Source organism: Choloepus didactylus, chromosome 13 (genome assembly GCF_015220235.1).
Source record: "Choloepus didactylus isolate mChoDid1 chromosome 13, mChoDid1.pri, whole genome shotgun sequence".
Classification (NCBI taxonomy): domain Eukaryota; kingdom Metazoa; phylum Chordata; class Mammalia; order Pilosa; family Megalonychidae; genus Choloepus; species Choloepus didactylus.
This window is the reverse complement of record NC_051319.1, coordinates 11308014-11325489: the sequence shown is the minus strand read 5'-3', so window position 1 is coordinate 11325489 and position 17476 is coordinate 11308014. Positions and strand designations below refer to the sequence as shown.

The window sequence follows — 17476 nt, the reverse complement described above, 5'->3', positions numbered from 1 at the left end:
AGTTTGATAGTTTCAGGTATCCACCACCAGCTACCCCAATTCTTTAGAACCTAAAAAGGGTTGTCTAAAGTATGCGTAAGAGTGCCCACCAGAGCAACCTCTCGGCTCCTTTTGGAATCTCTCTGCCACTGCAGTTTATTTCACTTCCTTTCACATCCCCCTTTTGGTCAAGAAGATGTTCTCCGTCCCACGATGCCAGGTCTACATTCCTCCCTGGGAGTCATATTCCACGTTGCCAGGGAGATTCACTCCCCTGGGTGTCTGATCCCACGTAGAGGGGAGGGCAGTGATTTCACCTTTCAAGTTGGCTTAGCTAGAGAGAGAGGGCCACGTCTGAGCAACAAAGAGGCATTCGGGAGGAGGCTCTTAGGCACAATTATAGGGAGGCCTAGCCTCTCCTTTGCAGCAACCGTCTTCCCAAGGGTAAAACCTATGGTAGAGGGCTCAACCCATCAAACCACCAGTCCCAAGGAATCAGTTTTAAACTAGAGAGCAGCATGCTAATTAGATATGAACAAACCATGGAGACTAATAAAAATAATGGTAGATTAAAAGCAAACTACTCTTTATTAAGCTATAAAATATGTCTAAAATATGAGTGTCAAATGAGAATAAGAGTGGTATTTGAAATATCTAAACCCTGAATCATCTGGAAAGCAAAAATAAAAAGCAAACCAAATGGGAGAAAATTCTCCTCAGACTCACATAATAATGCTATGACAGTTTCCTCAGCAATCTATTATATTTTCTGTGCTTAAAATAACTGTATGGTTGCCAGAAACAAACCTCCTCACTGCATGACTCATACATTCCACTTTCCTTTACTATCTCTCATTAGTCACCCCTCTCTGAATTTGTATCTTTTTTCTACATTTATCAGATGCACATCACCACTGCTTTTTCATGTTTCTTCTACTGAAATCCTTATTCATGTTTTTCTTTTTTCCATTTTCCTTGGCACAATTTTCCTTTATGAAAGATTTTCAAGTCCTCATCTGAAATTGTAATATGCATATTATCCCCCTTGCTGCTCCTGAGAACCAGCGTGTCACAGTGTTTAAGAATAAGGGCTTTCAGACAAGTCCTGAAATCCAGAGGTACCAGTCTCTCCAAGAACATCAACCAGTTTCATTCCTTTATACAATAAGGTTGACACCTCTTTCCAGCACAGACGCTAAAATGCTCATTGCTTAGATATCCCTGAAGATTGAGAATGATCATTTGAGAGGGAGGAGGTGTAACTGAGAAATTAGGATTTAACAAATGATTATGACTATTGACTCAGTATACAGATATTTCTGTTTAGCTTTTAGTGTATCAGAATAGTCAGAAGGAAACACCTAAAATTGTTGAACTACAATTCAGTAGCCTTGATTTTTGATAATGACTATATAACTATGTAGCTTTATCTTGTGACCATGTGATTGTAAAAACCATGTGACTGACACCCCCTTTATCCAGTATATGGGTAGATGAGTAATAAAATAAAGACATGCATGAAAAAAAAATAATAGGTTGGGAATATGGGGAAAAATACCCCGATGTAAACTATGAACAATAGTTACAGTATTACTTTAACAGTCTTTCATCATTTGTAACAAATGTTACTGGTAAAAAATAGAATTACAAAAAAAAAATGTTATCATCAATTGTAACAAATTTTCCATATCAGTGCAAGTGTTAGTGGTAGGGTGCTGTACGGGAATCTTGTATTTTATGCATGATTGTTCTGTAAACACACAAACTTCTCTAACAAAAAATGAAAAAACAAAACAAAACAATAAGGGCTTTGGTTTGGATCCCAGCTCTGCCACTTACTAGTTACATGACCATGGGCAAGTTAAGCCCTCTAATCCTTACCACCTTCCTTATTTGTAAAGTGGGAATGAACCAATTTCAAAAGATTGTTGAAAGAATTAAAAGAGATGCCCACATAATATATTTATCTAAGGATACAGTAAGGGCTTAATGATATTCCCTATAATTTTAAAAGTAGATGTGACATTGAATACATTACATATGTTATATGATTAGCTAATCGCTTCTTATATTAACTCATTTAATGGTCAAAATAATTCTAAGATAATTACTATTCCTATTTTACAAATAAGAAAACCGAACCTCAGCAAGACTAAATAATTTGCCCTAAGTCATACAGCTGTTAAGTTTTAGAGCTAGACCCAGAAAACAGATTACTCCAAAGCCAGTGTTCTTTCTATTACCTTATGCTGCTTCCCTAAAATAGATTTTAAGAAGTCTTTAACAATGAAATAAGCTCAAACTGAACACTAGTGATATAATTTATATCTGTATTATACCTTATTTAGTTTTAAAAATTCCTTCTATCTCTATTAGATTTATGAGACTATTTCAGAAACAATGTTTTTCATTTTCTTGACTTAGTATTTCCCTAAAAATTGTTGAGTAGATCTGAGTTAATAAAATTAATTGTTAAGACGGTCAAAATGCACTCATTTGCTGTGTGACTGCCATTTAATATAACATGGATGTTTGCCTATTCAATTCCTGAAACATAAAAGATGTTTTGGCAGTCACAAAAATGACTGTGCCTCTAAGAAGTCTAATGAGGATGGATGGGGCAGGGAACATGTTAAATATCTTAAAGAGGTTTTGAATAAATGCCATGAGAGTTTGTGTCTGCAGATGATATTATTTACCTCAGCTTGACAAGCAATAGTTCATGCTATTTTATTATCACATGTAATAAAATCTTGTACTTGGAAATTTTATGACTCAAAAACACATTTCCCACAAAAACATCTGTGCTCTTTCCGAAGGTCCTGACTCCTAAGGACTTCCTTAAGTCCCCTCCCATCTATGCAACTTCTTTTAGAGGAAGCTCAACAAATACATTATTTCAACAATCAACATAAAACACATTTCCTGCCAATCCCCTTGCACAAGATGACAGAAAGCCTCCCATGAAATAGCTAAAAACTGTAACAAAATCTGAAGTTCTGCTACATAATGTAAAATATTTTCTATCCCTTCAGATTATTAGCATATGTAAGGATATGAGCTTTAAAAATAGTATGAACAACAAAAAGTTATGTGGCACCACTCATACATACTGTATCGTAAAAACTTTATGAATGTAATATGCATAAGTATAGCTCAATAAAATTACCAAAAAAGATACAGAAAGTAAATGTCTTAGGATTACTATCAATTTAAAAATAACTTTATTGTGAACAGGTGGAATTTTTTTTTTTTTAATTTGACAAAATGATTCTTAAGTTTATTTGGACGAAACAATATATGAAAAAAATAAATATTTTTTTAAGAGTAGTGAGAGAAGAATATTAAACTATACTATTATTGTTTAGTAATTAAAACTGTAAGGCTCTGATATAAGAAAAGACACAACTGATTAAAAGAAAGAGTCCAGAAATAAATCTAAGCACTAATGGGAATTTAGTATATGAAAGTGCCTCATTTGTATTCAGTGAAGAAAGAACTCATTATACAATAAATGGTGTTGGGACAAGTGAGTCGTCATCTAGGAAAAATAATAGTATTTAGGGAAAAATGTAATACCATATAGGAAAAAAATACTTCACTCCCTACATCAAAACTAATTTCAAATGGACTGAAGATTTGAATGTAACAAAATCTATAAAAATACTAAAAGAACATACAAGCTTCGTTGTGGGAAATAATTTTCCAGGCATAAAACCAAAGATCCTCTCATCCCAAAAAAACCCATTAAAAAAATACTGTTGGATTTGATCAAAAAAACAAAACTGTATAGGAAAAAACAAAAACAAAAACTCCTGCAAAATTAAAAGGAAAGCACATTGGAAAAATAATTGCAACAAATGGCAGAGAAAAAAATATAACTTTAATGTTAAGATAAGAGCTTATAAATCAGGAAGAAAAGAAATAAAATCTAGAAATGTAGGCAAAAGATATTGTGTCGGACTGTTAGTTGTATCCCCAAATCCATTCTCTTTTCCTTTCATAACTAGGCATATGGCCACTCAGCTTGAGAAGATGTTTTCCAGCTTCTCTTGCAGTACGGTATGGTCATGTAACTTAAATTCTTGCCACCAGAATGGGGCTGAAGTAACACATGCAGTTTCTTCTCCACTCGTTTAATACAAATTACTTGTAAATTACCATGAGATAATATTCTGGACAACTGTATTAGCAAAAACTAAAAAATTAATAATATCCACTGTTAAACAAATATGTGATGAAGCCAGCATTCTCATATTGAAAATGTAAAAAAGTACAACCCATGGTAAAAATAACCGGATGAGAGTGCAGAGACAATTAAATAAAAATGATCAACAGGCTTGTATATAAAATAGGCAACTGGAACCAAGTCTTCCAAATGGTGGAATGCTGTTAAGAATTAAAAATGATGATGTGGCAGGCAAATTATCCTTTGTCATTATAGTAGACAACTTAATACAGAAGATAAAAATTGGCTTATGCTCTGAGAAAGCATATATCAAAAATGCCACTTTATAGTTTGGTACAGAAAACATGACACTTATGATCTCTAAGAACTCTACCCCAAGAGAAGGATTTTGTAGCACATTAGATTAATACTATAATTTTATCTTTATGTTATAGCTTACAACGCTTTAATAATGGATCAGATTTGGTAAGAGGGTAAACCATTCTAGCAATCAATTTAGCTCTACTAGCAGAACCCTGATTGTTCTGGATTTGCCAGTCTACCATGGCTTGCTGTCATGTGGTTCTTCTCAAACGTTTCTCCTGAAATAACTTGTTGTAGCAGAGGAAACTGAATATTTACCCCCTGAAAATCTAGGAGGAAAACCCCAAAGCTTGCCAATTTTTAAAAGAGTGTGTTTCATCTTAAGAATTTATGCACAGTTCCAGTAAAATGGAAGAATAGGGCGGCAATGCCAGAATCTATTTCTCTCCCAAAAGCAGTGAGAAGCCAGGCAGAAACTGTCCAAATCAACTGTTTTGGGGATCCAGGGACCAAGGAGTTCAGTATAAAACACAGGGAAGTGCAAAACAAAGAGACTGAGAAACCACGGTCAGAGACTGTAAATAATTCTGTCCACAGCTCCTGGTGCCCATTCCTCATATTTGAGGAAACAGAGGGGGGCAGCTCTATCCTTGCTTGGGGGTTGGCTGTGGACCGGGACTGCCGTGGAAGTCTCCTGCCAAGTCCAGAAGGGACACAGCCCAGTATTGAGCCAGATATTGGCCAGTGAAGTTAAAACACGGGATCCCGCAGTTTCAGCCCCTCTTGGTCAGAGGCCACTGGGCACCCACTGTTTCGACTAAGTCAGAGGTGAAACTAGCAAAGAGCTATAACAGCCTCCCTTCACAGGGCTGGGAGGAATAGGTAGCCAAAGAGTACCATCTGCTGGGCAGGCTGGAAAGTACAGCGTTTTCAAGTCTTTCGAACCTCTCCCAGCAACCTCTGGATCTGGTCTGTACCCCCTGCATGGGTACCTGGCCCTGCTTTGACTGGGAAATACTGACAAAGCAACTGTCAAAGAAGAGTCTTAACACAAACCCAATTAGCAACAAAATCCTAGTCAAAAGAGCAAAACAGACCTTCAGAACAAACCCATCAAAATAATCAGATGCTCAGGTAGGTAGCAGCAAAAAATCACAAGTCATACTAAAACTTGGGAAGATATGGCCCAGTCAAGGAACAAATTAACAAGTCAGAGGAGATACAGAATTTGGAACAACTAATCAAAGATGTCCAAACTAATGTCCTAAAATCAATTCAAGGAGATGGCTAAAGAGACAGAGGATATGAAGAAGACACTGGGTAAGGAATAAAGAAGAAATTGAAAGCATACAAAGAAAAATAACAGACCTTATGGAAATTAAAGACACAAGGGATGAAATAAAAAATATTTTAGAGACACAACAGCAGATTTGAAGAGGCAAAAGAATGGTTAGCAAGCTCGAAGACAGAACATCCGAATTCAAACAGACAAAAGAACAGAGCGAGAAAAGAATAGAAAAATTTGAGCAAGAGCTCATGACTGACAACATGAAGAACACAAGCATATGCATCATGGGTGTCCCAGAAGGAGAAGAGAAGGGAAAAGAGCCAGAAATAATATCTGAAGAAATAATGGCCCCAAATTTCCCAACCCTTATATAAAAATATAAATATGCAAATCCAAGAAGCCCAATGTGCTCCAAACAGAATAAATCTGAAAAGACCCACTCAAAGTCACATGCTAATCAGACTGTCCAATGCTGAAGAAAAAGAGAGAATTCTGAAAGCATAAACAAGAGAAGCCAAATAAGACTAAGTGCCATGAGAAACCATGGAGGCAAGAAGGTAGTAGTACAATATGTTTAAGATACTGAAAGAGAAAAATTGCCAGCCAAGAATTCTTTATCTGGCAAAGCTGTCCTTCAAAAATGAGAGTTTAAAATACTCAATGATAAAACAGGAGCTGAGAGAGTTCGTTAACATGGGACCTGCCCTATAAGAAATATTAAAGGGAGTTCTGCCAACTGAAAAGGACAGGAGAGAGGCTTGGAGAAGAGAATAAAAAGAAAGATTATCAGTAAGGGTAACTAAAAGGATAAAAAGAAAGAAAGAAAATAGATATGACAAATAAAAGCCAAAGGATAAAATGGGTGAAGTAAGGGCTGCTTTTATAGTAATCACATAGAATGTTAAAGGATTAAACTCCAAGGATTAAACTCCCCAATCAAAACACACAGATTGGCAGAATGGATGGGGAAAAAATGATCCATCTATATGACGTTTACAAGAGATTCATTTAGACCTAAAGATACAAATACACTGAAAGTGAAAGGCTGGAGAAAGATATTAAATGCAAGCAGTGACCAAAAAAATAAGCTGGGCTAGCTATACTAACTATCAGACAAAATAGACTTTAAGTGCAAAAATGTTATAAGAGGAAAAGGGCATTAATATTAATAAAAAGGGCAATTCATCAAGAAGAAATAACAATCAAAAAATCTATGCACCTAATCAAGGTGCCCCAAAGTACTTGAAGCAAACACCGGCAAAAGTGAAGACAGTAATAGACATTTCTACAATAACAGTGGGAGACTTCAACACACTACTCTCATCAATAGATAGAACATCTAGACAGAGGATCATTAAAGAAACAGGGAACCTAAGTAATATGATAAATTAACCAGACCTAACAGACATATATAAAACAGTGCACCCCCAAACACCAGAACATACATTCTTCTCAAGGGCTCATGGAACATTCTCCAGGACAGAACACATGCTGGGGCACAAAAGAGGTCTTAATAAAGTTAAAAAGACTGAAATTATACAAAACACTTTCTCTGATCATAATGGAATGAGCTGGAACTCACTAACAGCAGGAAAACTGGAAAATTCACAAATATATGGAGGTTAAATAACACTTCTCTTAAACAGTCAGTGGGTCAAAGAAGAAACTGCAAGGGAAATCATTACGTATCTCGAGACAAGTGAAAACAAGAACACAACATATCAAAACTTATGAGATACAGAGAAGGCAGTGCTGAGAGGGCAATTCATAGCCCTAAATGCTAACTTTAAAAAGTAGACAGCTACAATCAAAGAGCTAACTGAACACCTGGAGAAACTAGAGAAAGAACAGGAAACTAATCCCAATGCAAGCGGAAGGAAAGAAATAACAAAGATTAGAGCAGCAATGAACAAAATTGAGAAACAAAAATCAATAGAGAGAATCAATAAAATGAAAAGTGGTTCTTTGAGAAGATCAATAAAATTGATAAACACTTAGCTAGACTGACAAAGGCAAAAACAGAGAAGATGCAAATAAAAAAAATCAGAAATGAGGGGGGTCATTAATACTGACCCTATAGAAATAAGATAAGACGATACTATGAACAACTGTATGCCAACAAATTAGTGTAGCTGAAATGGACAACTTCCTAGAAACACATGGACAACCTACACTGACTCTAGAAGAAATAGAAGACTTTAACAAACCAATCACAAGTAAAGAGATTGAATCAGTCAGCAAAAACTTCCCAAAAAAGCGAAGCCCAGGACCAGCTGGCTTCACAGGTGAATTCTACCAATCATTCCAAGAAGAATTAGTACCAATCTTACTCAAACTCTTCCAAAAAACTGAAGAGGAAGGAACACTTCTTATCTCATTTTATAAAGCCAAAATCACCCTAATACCAAAGCCGGATAAAGATACTACAAGAAAAGAAAATTACAGACCAATTTCTCTGATGAATATAGGTGCAGAAATCCTCAACAAAATACTTGCAAATCGAATCCAAGAGCACATTAAAAGAATTAGACACATGGTCAAGTGGGTTTTATCTCAGGTATGCAGGGTGGTTCAACATAAGAAAATCAATTAATGTAATTAATACACCACCATTAACAAATCAAAAGGGAAAAACCACATGATCATCTTGACTGATGCAGAAAAGTCATTTGACAAAATCCAGCATCCTTTTTTTCTTTCCTTTTTTTAAAATGCAATTTTACTGCGATATATTCACACACCATACAAACCATTCGAAGTATGCAATCAGTGGCTTGTAGTATCATCACAGTTGTGCATTCCTCACCATGATCAATTTAACATTTTCATTACTCCAATAAAATAAAAAATAAAAAAGAAGACCACAAACATCCCATAATCCTTATCCCCCCCATTACTGACATACTACTTTAACTATGGTCCATAGTTTGCAACAGGTGCATTTTTTCCCATATATCCGTCTATTAACTCCTTGCAATAGTGTCATACATTTGTTCTAGTTCATGGAAGAACTTTATATATTGCACAATTAACCACAGTCATTGTCCACCACAAGATTCACTGTTATACATGATGACTGATTAATACCACAAATATAAAAATGTTCTTTTGTGAACTCGAACAAATGTACATAACTATTACAAGGAGTTAATAATAATAGAATGGTATATGGGAAAAAAGCACCTATTGTAAACTATGGAATATAGTTAACAGTATATGTACCACACTAATGCTAGGGGTCAATAATGGGCAGGGGGGAGATGGCAGAGATAAGGGGTATAAAATGTTTTGTTTTTTTAAGTAATGCAAATGTTCTAAAATTCATTGTGGTGGTGAATGCACAACCATGTGATGATACCGTGAAACACTAATTGTATACTTTGAATGGATTGTATGGTGTGTGAATGTATCTCAATAAAGTTGCAAAAGAATATAAGCACATTGTGGCAATCTATCCAACAGTATGATTTTTTGTTTTAATATAACACAATTACCTTTTAAATTATTTTCTAGTTTAATTAGTCAACATGTTCTCCCAATCCTTTTTTGTAAAACCAGGATTGCGGGAAAGCATGCCACATTTATCCTGTGGCCTCCTCTAGCTGCTAAGTATTTATATAATAAAAAGAACATAGGCTTTGTGTTAAATCCTAGCTCTGTCAATTATCTCTTGTATGAAAACGGGCAAGTTATTTAACCTAAATAAGATACCATTTAACTTAGCCTAAATAAGGTAGCTCTGTAATGGAGGAGACAGTGTTTAGGTTTTGGATCAAAGAGCAGAGCAATGCTTAGGAAAGTATTCACATTTGTTAAATTTTATGCTTTAAAATACACGTGTATCTTGTTTTATTGTGCTTCGCAGATACTGTGTTTTTTAAAAATTGAAGGTCTGTGGTAACCGAGTCGAGCAAGTGTATCGGCGCCATTTTTCCAACAGCATGTGCTCACTTCAGGTGTCTGTGTCACTTTTTAATTAAGATATGTATGTTGCTTTTTTAAGACATAATACTATTGCACACTACACAGACTACACTATAGTGTAAACATAACTTTTACATGCACTGGGAAATCAAAAAATTTATGTGACTCGCTTTATTGGAGTAGGCTGGAATCAGACTTGCAATATTTCTAAGGTATGTCTATAAAGTGAACATTTACATTTAACATTGTTTTCAGTTATGACTTGACCACAACGAATTTTCACTATCAACTACTATTCTACCATCTTCCATTTTACTTAACAACTGAATTAATACCTGTAATTGTGCTTTCCTTAGCTGTTGTTTGGTAATTTGAGCTTTTTGTTGCATCATATTTTCAATTCTTTGGTTGACTTGCTTTTCCTTCTTGAGCTCATTTCCATAAAATCTGGAGCCCTATATAGGAAAGCAAAACAAAGATAAGAAAATATCTGAAGGAAGGCATCACTGCAGTATAACATCAGAGCTAAGAACACAACGTCTGGAATGAGAATGATCGGTTATAAACTTACCTCCACTCCTTACTAGCTGGGTGTCTCTAAAATTAGTTAATATTTCCATGTTTCAGTTTCCTTATCTGTAAAGTGAATTTAATAATAGTACCTAAACAATGGAATTTTTAATTCAATTTTACTGAGATATAATCACATAACATACAATCTTATTCAAAGTGTATAATTAGTTGCTCACAGTATCATCATATAGTTGTGCTTTCATCACCACAAACCTTGAACATTTTCATTACTCCAAAAAATAAAATTAAAATTAAAATAAAAAGAACATCCAAAACATCCCATACTCCTCTTCCCTCCATTGTTCATTTACCTTTTTTTTAATAGTTTATTGAGATATATTCACATACCCTACAGTCATCCACAGTGTACAATAAATTATTCACAGCACCATTATACACTTGTGCATTCATCAACAGAATCAATTTTTGAACCTTTACCTTACTCCAAAATAAAAATAAAAGCAAAAAAAGAACACCTAAATCTTTCCAACCCCTCCATCCCACCCTATTCATCTAATTTTTGTCCCCATTTTCCCACTCATCTGTCCATACACTGGATAAAGGGAGTGAGAGCCACAAGGTTTTCACAGTCACACAGTCACACTGTGCAAGCTACATAGTTACACAATCGTCTTCAAGAATCAAGGTCACTGGGTTGCAGTTTGACAGCTTCAGGTATTTCTCTCTAGCCATTCCAATGCACTAAAGACTAAAAAGTGATACCTATATAGCGCATAAGAATCCCTCCAGAGTGACTTCTCAATTCCGTTGGAAATCTCTCAGCCACTGGAACCTTATTTTGTTTCATCTCTCTTTCCCCTTCCGGTCAAGATCCTCTCAATCCCACAGTACTGGATCCAGGCTCATCTGCAGGAGTCATTTCCTACGTTGCCAGGGGGATTTACACCTGAGTGTCATGTCTCACATAGAGGGGAGAGTAGTGAGTTCACCTGTCTGGTGGGCTTAGAAAGAGAGAGGGGGCCACATCTGAGGGACTCTCTGGGGGGACTCCTAAGCAAAATTATAAACAGGCTTAGCCTCTCCCTTACAGCAATTAGCCTCACAAGGGAAAGCCCCCAGATCGAGGGCTCGGGCCACTAAATTGGCAGTCCTCAATGTTTGCAGGAAAATCAGCAATAGCCCAATGACAGGATTTTTAATGAGGCAGTACCAGCTTTCTGAGATGAGTACAGATCTGCACTCAGAAAATAATGTGTTTTATACAGGATCTATGGGGCATATCCAAAGTCTTAGTTAGTTGGGTCTTCAGATATCTCCTTCACTAAAAATTACCCTTCAAAAAGCATTTAAAAAATTTAATGTCAAGTCATTAAAGAAAATCTAGAAAATTTTAAGAAAAAATTACTCATCATTCCATCACCCAACATAGTATCTATCCATTCACCAGATGAGGGACATTCAGATTGTTTCAAGTTTTTAGCTATTATGAATAATACTTCTGTGAACATCTGTGTGCAAGTCTTTGTGAATACAATATTTTCATTTCTCATGAGTTTAAATATGTAGACGAATTACTGGGTGATGTGGTAGTTTTATGTTTAATCTTTTGAGAAACTGCCATACTGCTTCCCCAAGCAGCTGCTCCATTTTGTATTACCACTAGCAATTAATAAGGAAACCAATTTCTCCATATCCTTACTGACACCTGTTGTGATTTCTTAATTATTGTGGCAATTTAGCCTGTAATAGTGTAGACGGCATCTCATTGTAGTTTTAATTTGCATTTCCCTAATGACTAATGATGTTAAGCATCTTTTCATGTACATGTTTTATTTGTATATCTTCTTTAATGAGATGTCTGTTCATATCTTTTGTCCATTTTTGTTAGGATTATTTGTGTTCTTATCACTGAGTTGTAAGAGTTCTTTGTATATTATAGATATAAATCCTATTGTTTTGCAAATATTTTCTATTCTGTTGCTTATCTTTTTACTTTCTTAATAGTGTCTTTTGAAGTATGAAAGTTTTGAACTTTCGTGAGGTCCAAGTTATCAATTTTTTCTTTTATGGGCTGTGCTTTTGGTGTTGTATCTAAGAAATCTTTGTTTAAATTAAGGTCTCAAAGAGTGTCTCCTGTGTCTTCTTGAGGTAAGGATCTATATTCATCTTTTTTGTATGTGGTTATCTAGTTGACCCAGCACCATTTTGTTGAACAGACTATCCTTTTGCCTTGGCACCTGTGCCAGTTTGAATGTATTATGTCCCCCAAAATGCCATTATCTTTGATGTAATCTTGTGTGGGCAGATGTATTACTGTTGATTAGAGTGTAATTCATTGATTGTTTCCATGGAGATGTGACCCACCCAACTGTAGGTGTAACTCTGGAAAATTTCCATGGAGGTGTGGCTCCCCCCATTCAGCATGGGCCTTGATTAGTTTACTGGAGCACTATGTAAGCTCAGACAGAAGGAGCGAGCTTGCTACAGCCAAGAGGGACACTCTGAAGGATGCACAGGAGCTGACTGAGGAGCTTCAGCTTACAGACACATTTTGGAGATGGCCTTTGAAAGCAGACTTTTGCTCCGGAAAAGCTAAGAGAGGACAAACACCCCAAAAGCAACTAAGAGTGACATTTTTCAGGAGCTGAAGCCTAGAGAGGAACATCCTGGGAGAAAGCCATTTTGAAACCAGAACTCCGGAGCAGATGTCAGCCACGTGCCTTCCCAGCTAACAGAAGTTTTCTGGACACCACTGGCCATCCTCTAGTGAAGGTTTCCGATTGTTGATATGTTACCTTGGACACTTTATGGCCTTAAGACTGTAACTGTGTAACTAAATAAACCCCCTTTTATAAAATCCAACCCATTTCTAGTATTTTGCATTCTGGCAGCAACAGCAAACCAGAACAGTACCTTTGTCAAAAATCAATTGACTATAAAGATTTATTTATGAACTCTCAATTCTGCTCCACTGTTCTGCATGTCTATCTTTATGGCAGTACCACACTGCCTTGATTATGTAACTTCATATTAAGTTTCAAAATTGGAAAGTTTAAGACCTCCAACTTTGTTCTTTTTCAAAATTGTTTCATCTAATTTAGTTGTTTTGCATTTCCATATAAATTTTAGGAACTACCTGTCAATTTCGGCCCCCCCTAAAAAACACAAAAGCTGCTGGAATTTTGGGATTATGTTGAGTCTATAGATTAATTTGGAGACATTTGCAATCTTAACAATATTGAGTCTTCTAATCGATAAACATGGAATCTCTCTCCATTTATTTAGATCTTCTTTAATTTCCTGCAACAAATTTTTGTAATTTTCAGTACATGTCTTTTTTTGGTTATGTTTATGCACAAGTACTTTATTCATTTTTATGCTATTGTGAAAAGAACTGTTTGCTCAATTTCAGTTTCACATTGTTCATTTTTAAAATTCTATTCATCTTTGCATATTGATATGGTATTCTGCAACTTTGCCATACTTGTTTATTAGTTCTAATAGATTTTTTTGTAGATTCCTTAGGATTTTCTATATACAAGATCGTGTCATCTGTGAATAGAGATGGTTTTAGGTCTTCTTTTCCAATCTGGATGCCTTTAATTTCTTTTTCTTTCTTGATTATACTGATTGGAACCTCCAGGACTATGTTGAATAGAAGAGGTGAGCGAGAGCAGACATCCTTGCCTTGTTCCTGATCTTAGGAGGAAAACCTTCAATCTTTCACCATTTAGTATGATGTTCACTATAGGTTTTTTCATAGATGCACTTTACCATGTTGAGGAAGCGCCCACCTATTCCATGCTTAGTAAAGGAGTTTTTTAAATCACGAATGACAGTAGGATTTTGTAAAATATTCTTTATCTGTATCTACTGAAATGATCATGTGGGTTTTGTCCTTTAGTCTATTAACATGGTGTATAATATTAATTGATTTTTGGATGCTAAACTAACCTTGCATCTCTGGGATAAATCCTACTTGGTTATGGTGTGTAATCTTTTATATATTGTTGGATTCAGTTTGCTAATAGTTTGTTGAGGACGTTTGCATTTATAATGGCCTATATTTTTTGTTATACATTTCTCTATCTTTGGTATCAGAATGATACTAGCCTTATAGAATTGAGGGAAACGTTCCTTTCTCCTCTACTTTCTCTAAGAGTTTGTGGCATGTTGGTATTATTTTGGTGTCATTTCTTCTTTCAATATCTGATAAAATTCACCAGTGAAGTCATCTGGCCTAGGCTTTTTCTTTTCTTTTCTTTTCTTTTTTTAAATCACTAATTTAATTTCTTTCTTTGTTATAGGTCTGTGGTGGTTTGGAGTTATGCACCCCAGAAATACATGTTCTTAATCTTAGTCCATTCCTGTAGGGGTGAACTCATTGTAAATAGGACCTTTTGATTAGGTTATTTCAGTTAAGGTGTGGCCCAACTGAAGCAGGATAGGTCTTAACCGTATTGCTGGATGCCTTATGGTGAAGACCACAGATATAGAAGTCCCAGGGAGCAGCCAGAAGTTGGAAGAGAAAGGAAAAGATGCTGCCATGTTTATTACCATGCGATGGAAAAGTCAAGTACCAAGGATCACTGGCAGCCATCCTCAGAATCTCACAGCCTTTGGAGAGAGTATTGCCTTGCTGACACTTCAATTTTGGTTATCTCCTAGCTTCAAAACCATGAGCCAATAAATTCCTGTTGTTTAAGCCAACCTATTGTACGGCATTTGTTTAAGCAACAAGGAGACTAAAATATGGCCTATTTGATTTTCTATTTCTTCTTGAGTCCACTGTGGTAATTACTGATTTTCTAGGAATTTGTCCATTTCATTGGGATTTGTTTACCTCCACCCTCCACTCCATAAACCACTAGAGGAGGTGTAAGGGATATAGATGAAATAATATCTGAAGAAAATGTTGATAACTGTTGATGCTGGATGATGACTACGTGGAGATTAACTTTACTATTCTGCCTACTTTTATATATGTTTAAAAATTGCTATGATAAAAAGTTTTTTAAAAAGAAAATTGCATTGCAATATAGCAGAAAAAGTTAGAAAATTCTAATTTATAAAAGATATAATTTATGATAACACATACACACACATACACACACCACAGGAGGAATATGTATAATTTATATGGAAGAATATAAAGAATACCTGATACCCCTGAAAAAGAACAAAGAGCAAAAGATCTTGTTCTAGCAAGTAAAAACCTATAAATTATTATAATTAAGATCATGCTGTATAGGTACAAGAATAGGTAAATAATCTAGTGGAATAGAAAATAAAGCACCACAAATGAGTAGGATTATTTAATAAATGGTACTGCAATATAGAGAATGGGTGAGATTTGGGATGGAAAGGATTGAATAGAGTTATCTAGGTTAACTAAAATGTTCTAGTTTTTTAACCTGAAACTAGGTTCATGGGTTATATTTTTCCTCTTTTTAGACATTTTTATGATTAAAAATTCAAAAAAAGTCTCATAGAAAAAGACAGAATTAGTACAATGAAAACACATACAAATATATTTGAGATTTAACACTACTAACATTTTGCCATACTTGCTTGATTGACTTTTTAGGGTAAATGTTTTAAAGTAAATTACAGATACCATGATATTTAACCATTCCATGGTTTTTCAGCATGCAAAAATAAGGGCCATTGTCTCATTAATTATAATGTTTTCATGACAAAATTAACAGTAATTCCTTAATATTTCCTAATATCCTGTCCATATTCAAATCCCCCTAAGTGTCCCAAATACATTTTATTGCTCATTTGTTCAAACTAGTATCGAATCAGGGTCCATATGCTCTATTTGATTATTTCATCTATGAATTCCCTTTTATTTTTGTTCTTGCTTTTAAAATTGTATCTATGTTTTATATGCTTAAAAAATTCCTTCTCCTTCAACTTTTTGTTTTGGAATTTTCAAATCTCCAGAAAATAAAGGAATAGTACAATAAACACCTATATGCCCTCACCTACTCACCAATGATCAATATCCTGGTATATTTGATTTCTCCCTTAACTCTTACACATGTACCCACAAATTTACTTTTCCCCCCTTTTTGGCTAAAACATTTAAAAGCAAGTTGCAGGCATCAGTATGCATGTGCTAAGAATAAGGATATGCTCTTAAACTAATATATCTCGCTGTATGTATATTTCATAATACATAAATGAAATGAAAAGTACTAGAAGAAACTATAAAATCATTCTTTTATAACCTTGGAGAAAATTATATGTAGTTGACTAATTCAACTATACAAAAGGAAGAAAACAAAAAACTGCTGCAAGGCATAAACTAAGATAAGAAAAATCAAAAGATAAACAATAATCCAGTGAACAATGTGCAAAGGGTAGGAACAGACAGTTTATGAAAAAGGAAACACAAATAGCTTGTAATTTCATATACTGCACCACTATGGAGAGCAATTTGGCAATTCATAAAAATTACAAATGCATAGATCCTTTGGTGATGTATGCATTCGGTGAAGCAGTGCCACTGGTAGGAATCTACGATCAAGTTATACTTACACATATATTAAGTTATGAAGTACAACTGTAGTATTGTTTGTAAGAACAAATGACTAGAAATGACTTATATGTCCATCACTAAAGGATTCTGACTGGTTCAATAAACTACAGTATATGCATACATAACAGGAATAAAAAAGAATGAAGATCTTTACATACTTATAAAGACCTCAAAGTTATATTAATTGAGAAAAACAAAGAACAAACAATTATAGTATTCTATTAGAGTAAAAAAGCTTAAAAAAAGGGACATTATTTTGCACGTACATACATATTATTTGCCAGGTAGAAAACTGGATAGCAAGAGCAACAGAATGGGGGGAGATTGTTCTTTTCTCTTCTTAATAAATTACAACTAAAATGTTAAAAATTATAATAAAATAGATATTCAAAATTTACTGATTTTTTCATAAACAGAAATTTTAAAAGTTACTAAATTAAAGACGTTGAAGGAAACAAGAAACATACCTTTGTGGCTTCCATGATAATCTTGTTAATTTTTTCTTTGTCTAATCCTTCCATTCCTGCTTTATTATCATTAAGTCCCATCCTGAGCAGAAGATCATCTTTGTAATTGTTATTCTCCTCTTTTGTACTATCCATGGTGCAAATTTAAGATTTAAATGCCTTTTTCCAAATGATCTGAAATAGCATACGAAATAAACACTGTTTTCAAAATCATCCACAGAGGAGAAGGGAAACACTTAAAGTTT

General features: G+C 34.8%; 1 protein-coding gene across 5 annotated transcripts in view; it reads right to left on the bottom strand.

The window, feature by feature from the left end:
* The window catches only part of POLK (DNA polymerase kappa), an 85350-nt gene that overhangs the window by 47083 nt on the left and 20791 nt on the right, over nucleotides 1–17476 (bottom strand). For 4 of the 5 annotated variants that reach the window (XM_037801969.1, XM_037801968.1, XM_037801971.1 and 1 more), the window contains 2 exons: nucleotides 17232–17405; nucleotides 10019–10138 (listed from right to left, as the gene is read on the bottom strand). In XM_037801969.1, coding sequence (XP_037657897.1) covers nucleotides 10019–10138; nucleotides 17232–17366 — 255 coding nt within the window. In that variant the 5' untranslated portion in view covers nucleotides 17367–17405. Of the gene's footprint in view, nucleotides 1–10018; nucleotides 10139–10254; nucleotides 10320–17231; nucleotides 17406–17476 lie in introns of those variants that run through there. The other variant, XM_037801972.1, reaches the window with a different exon arrangement.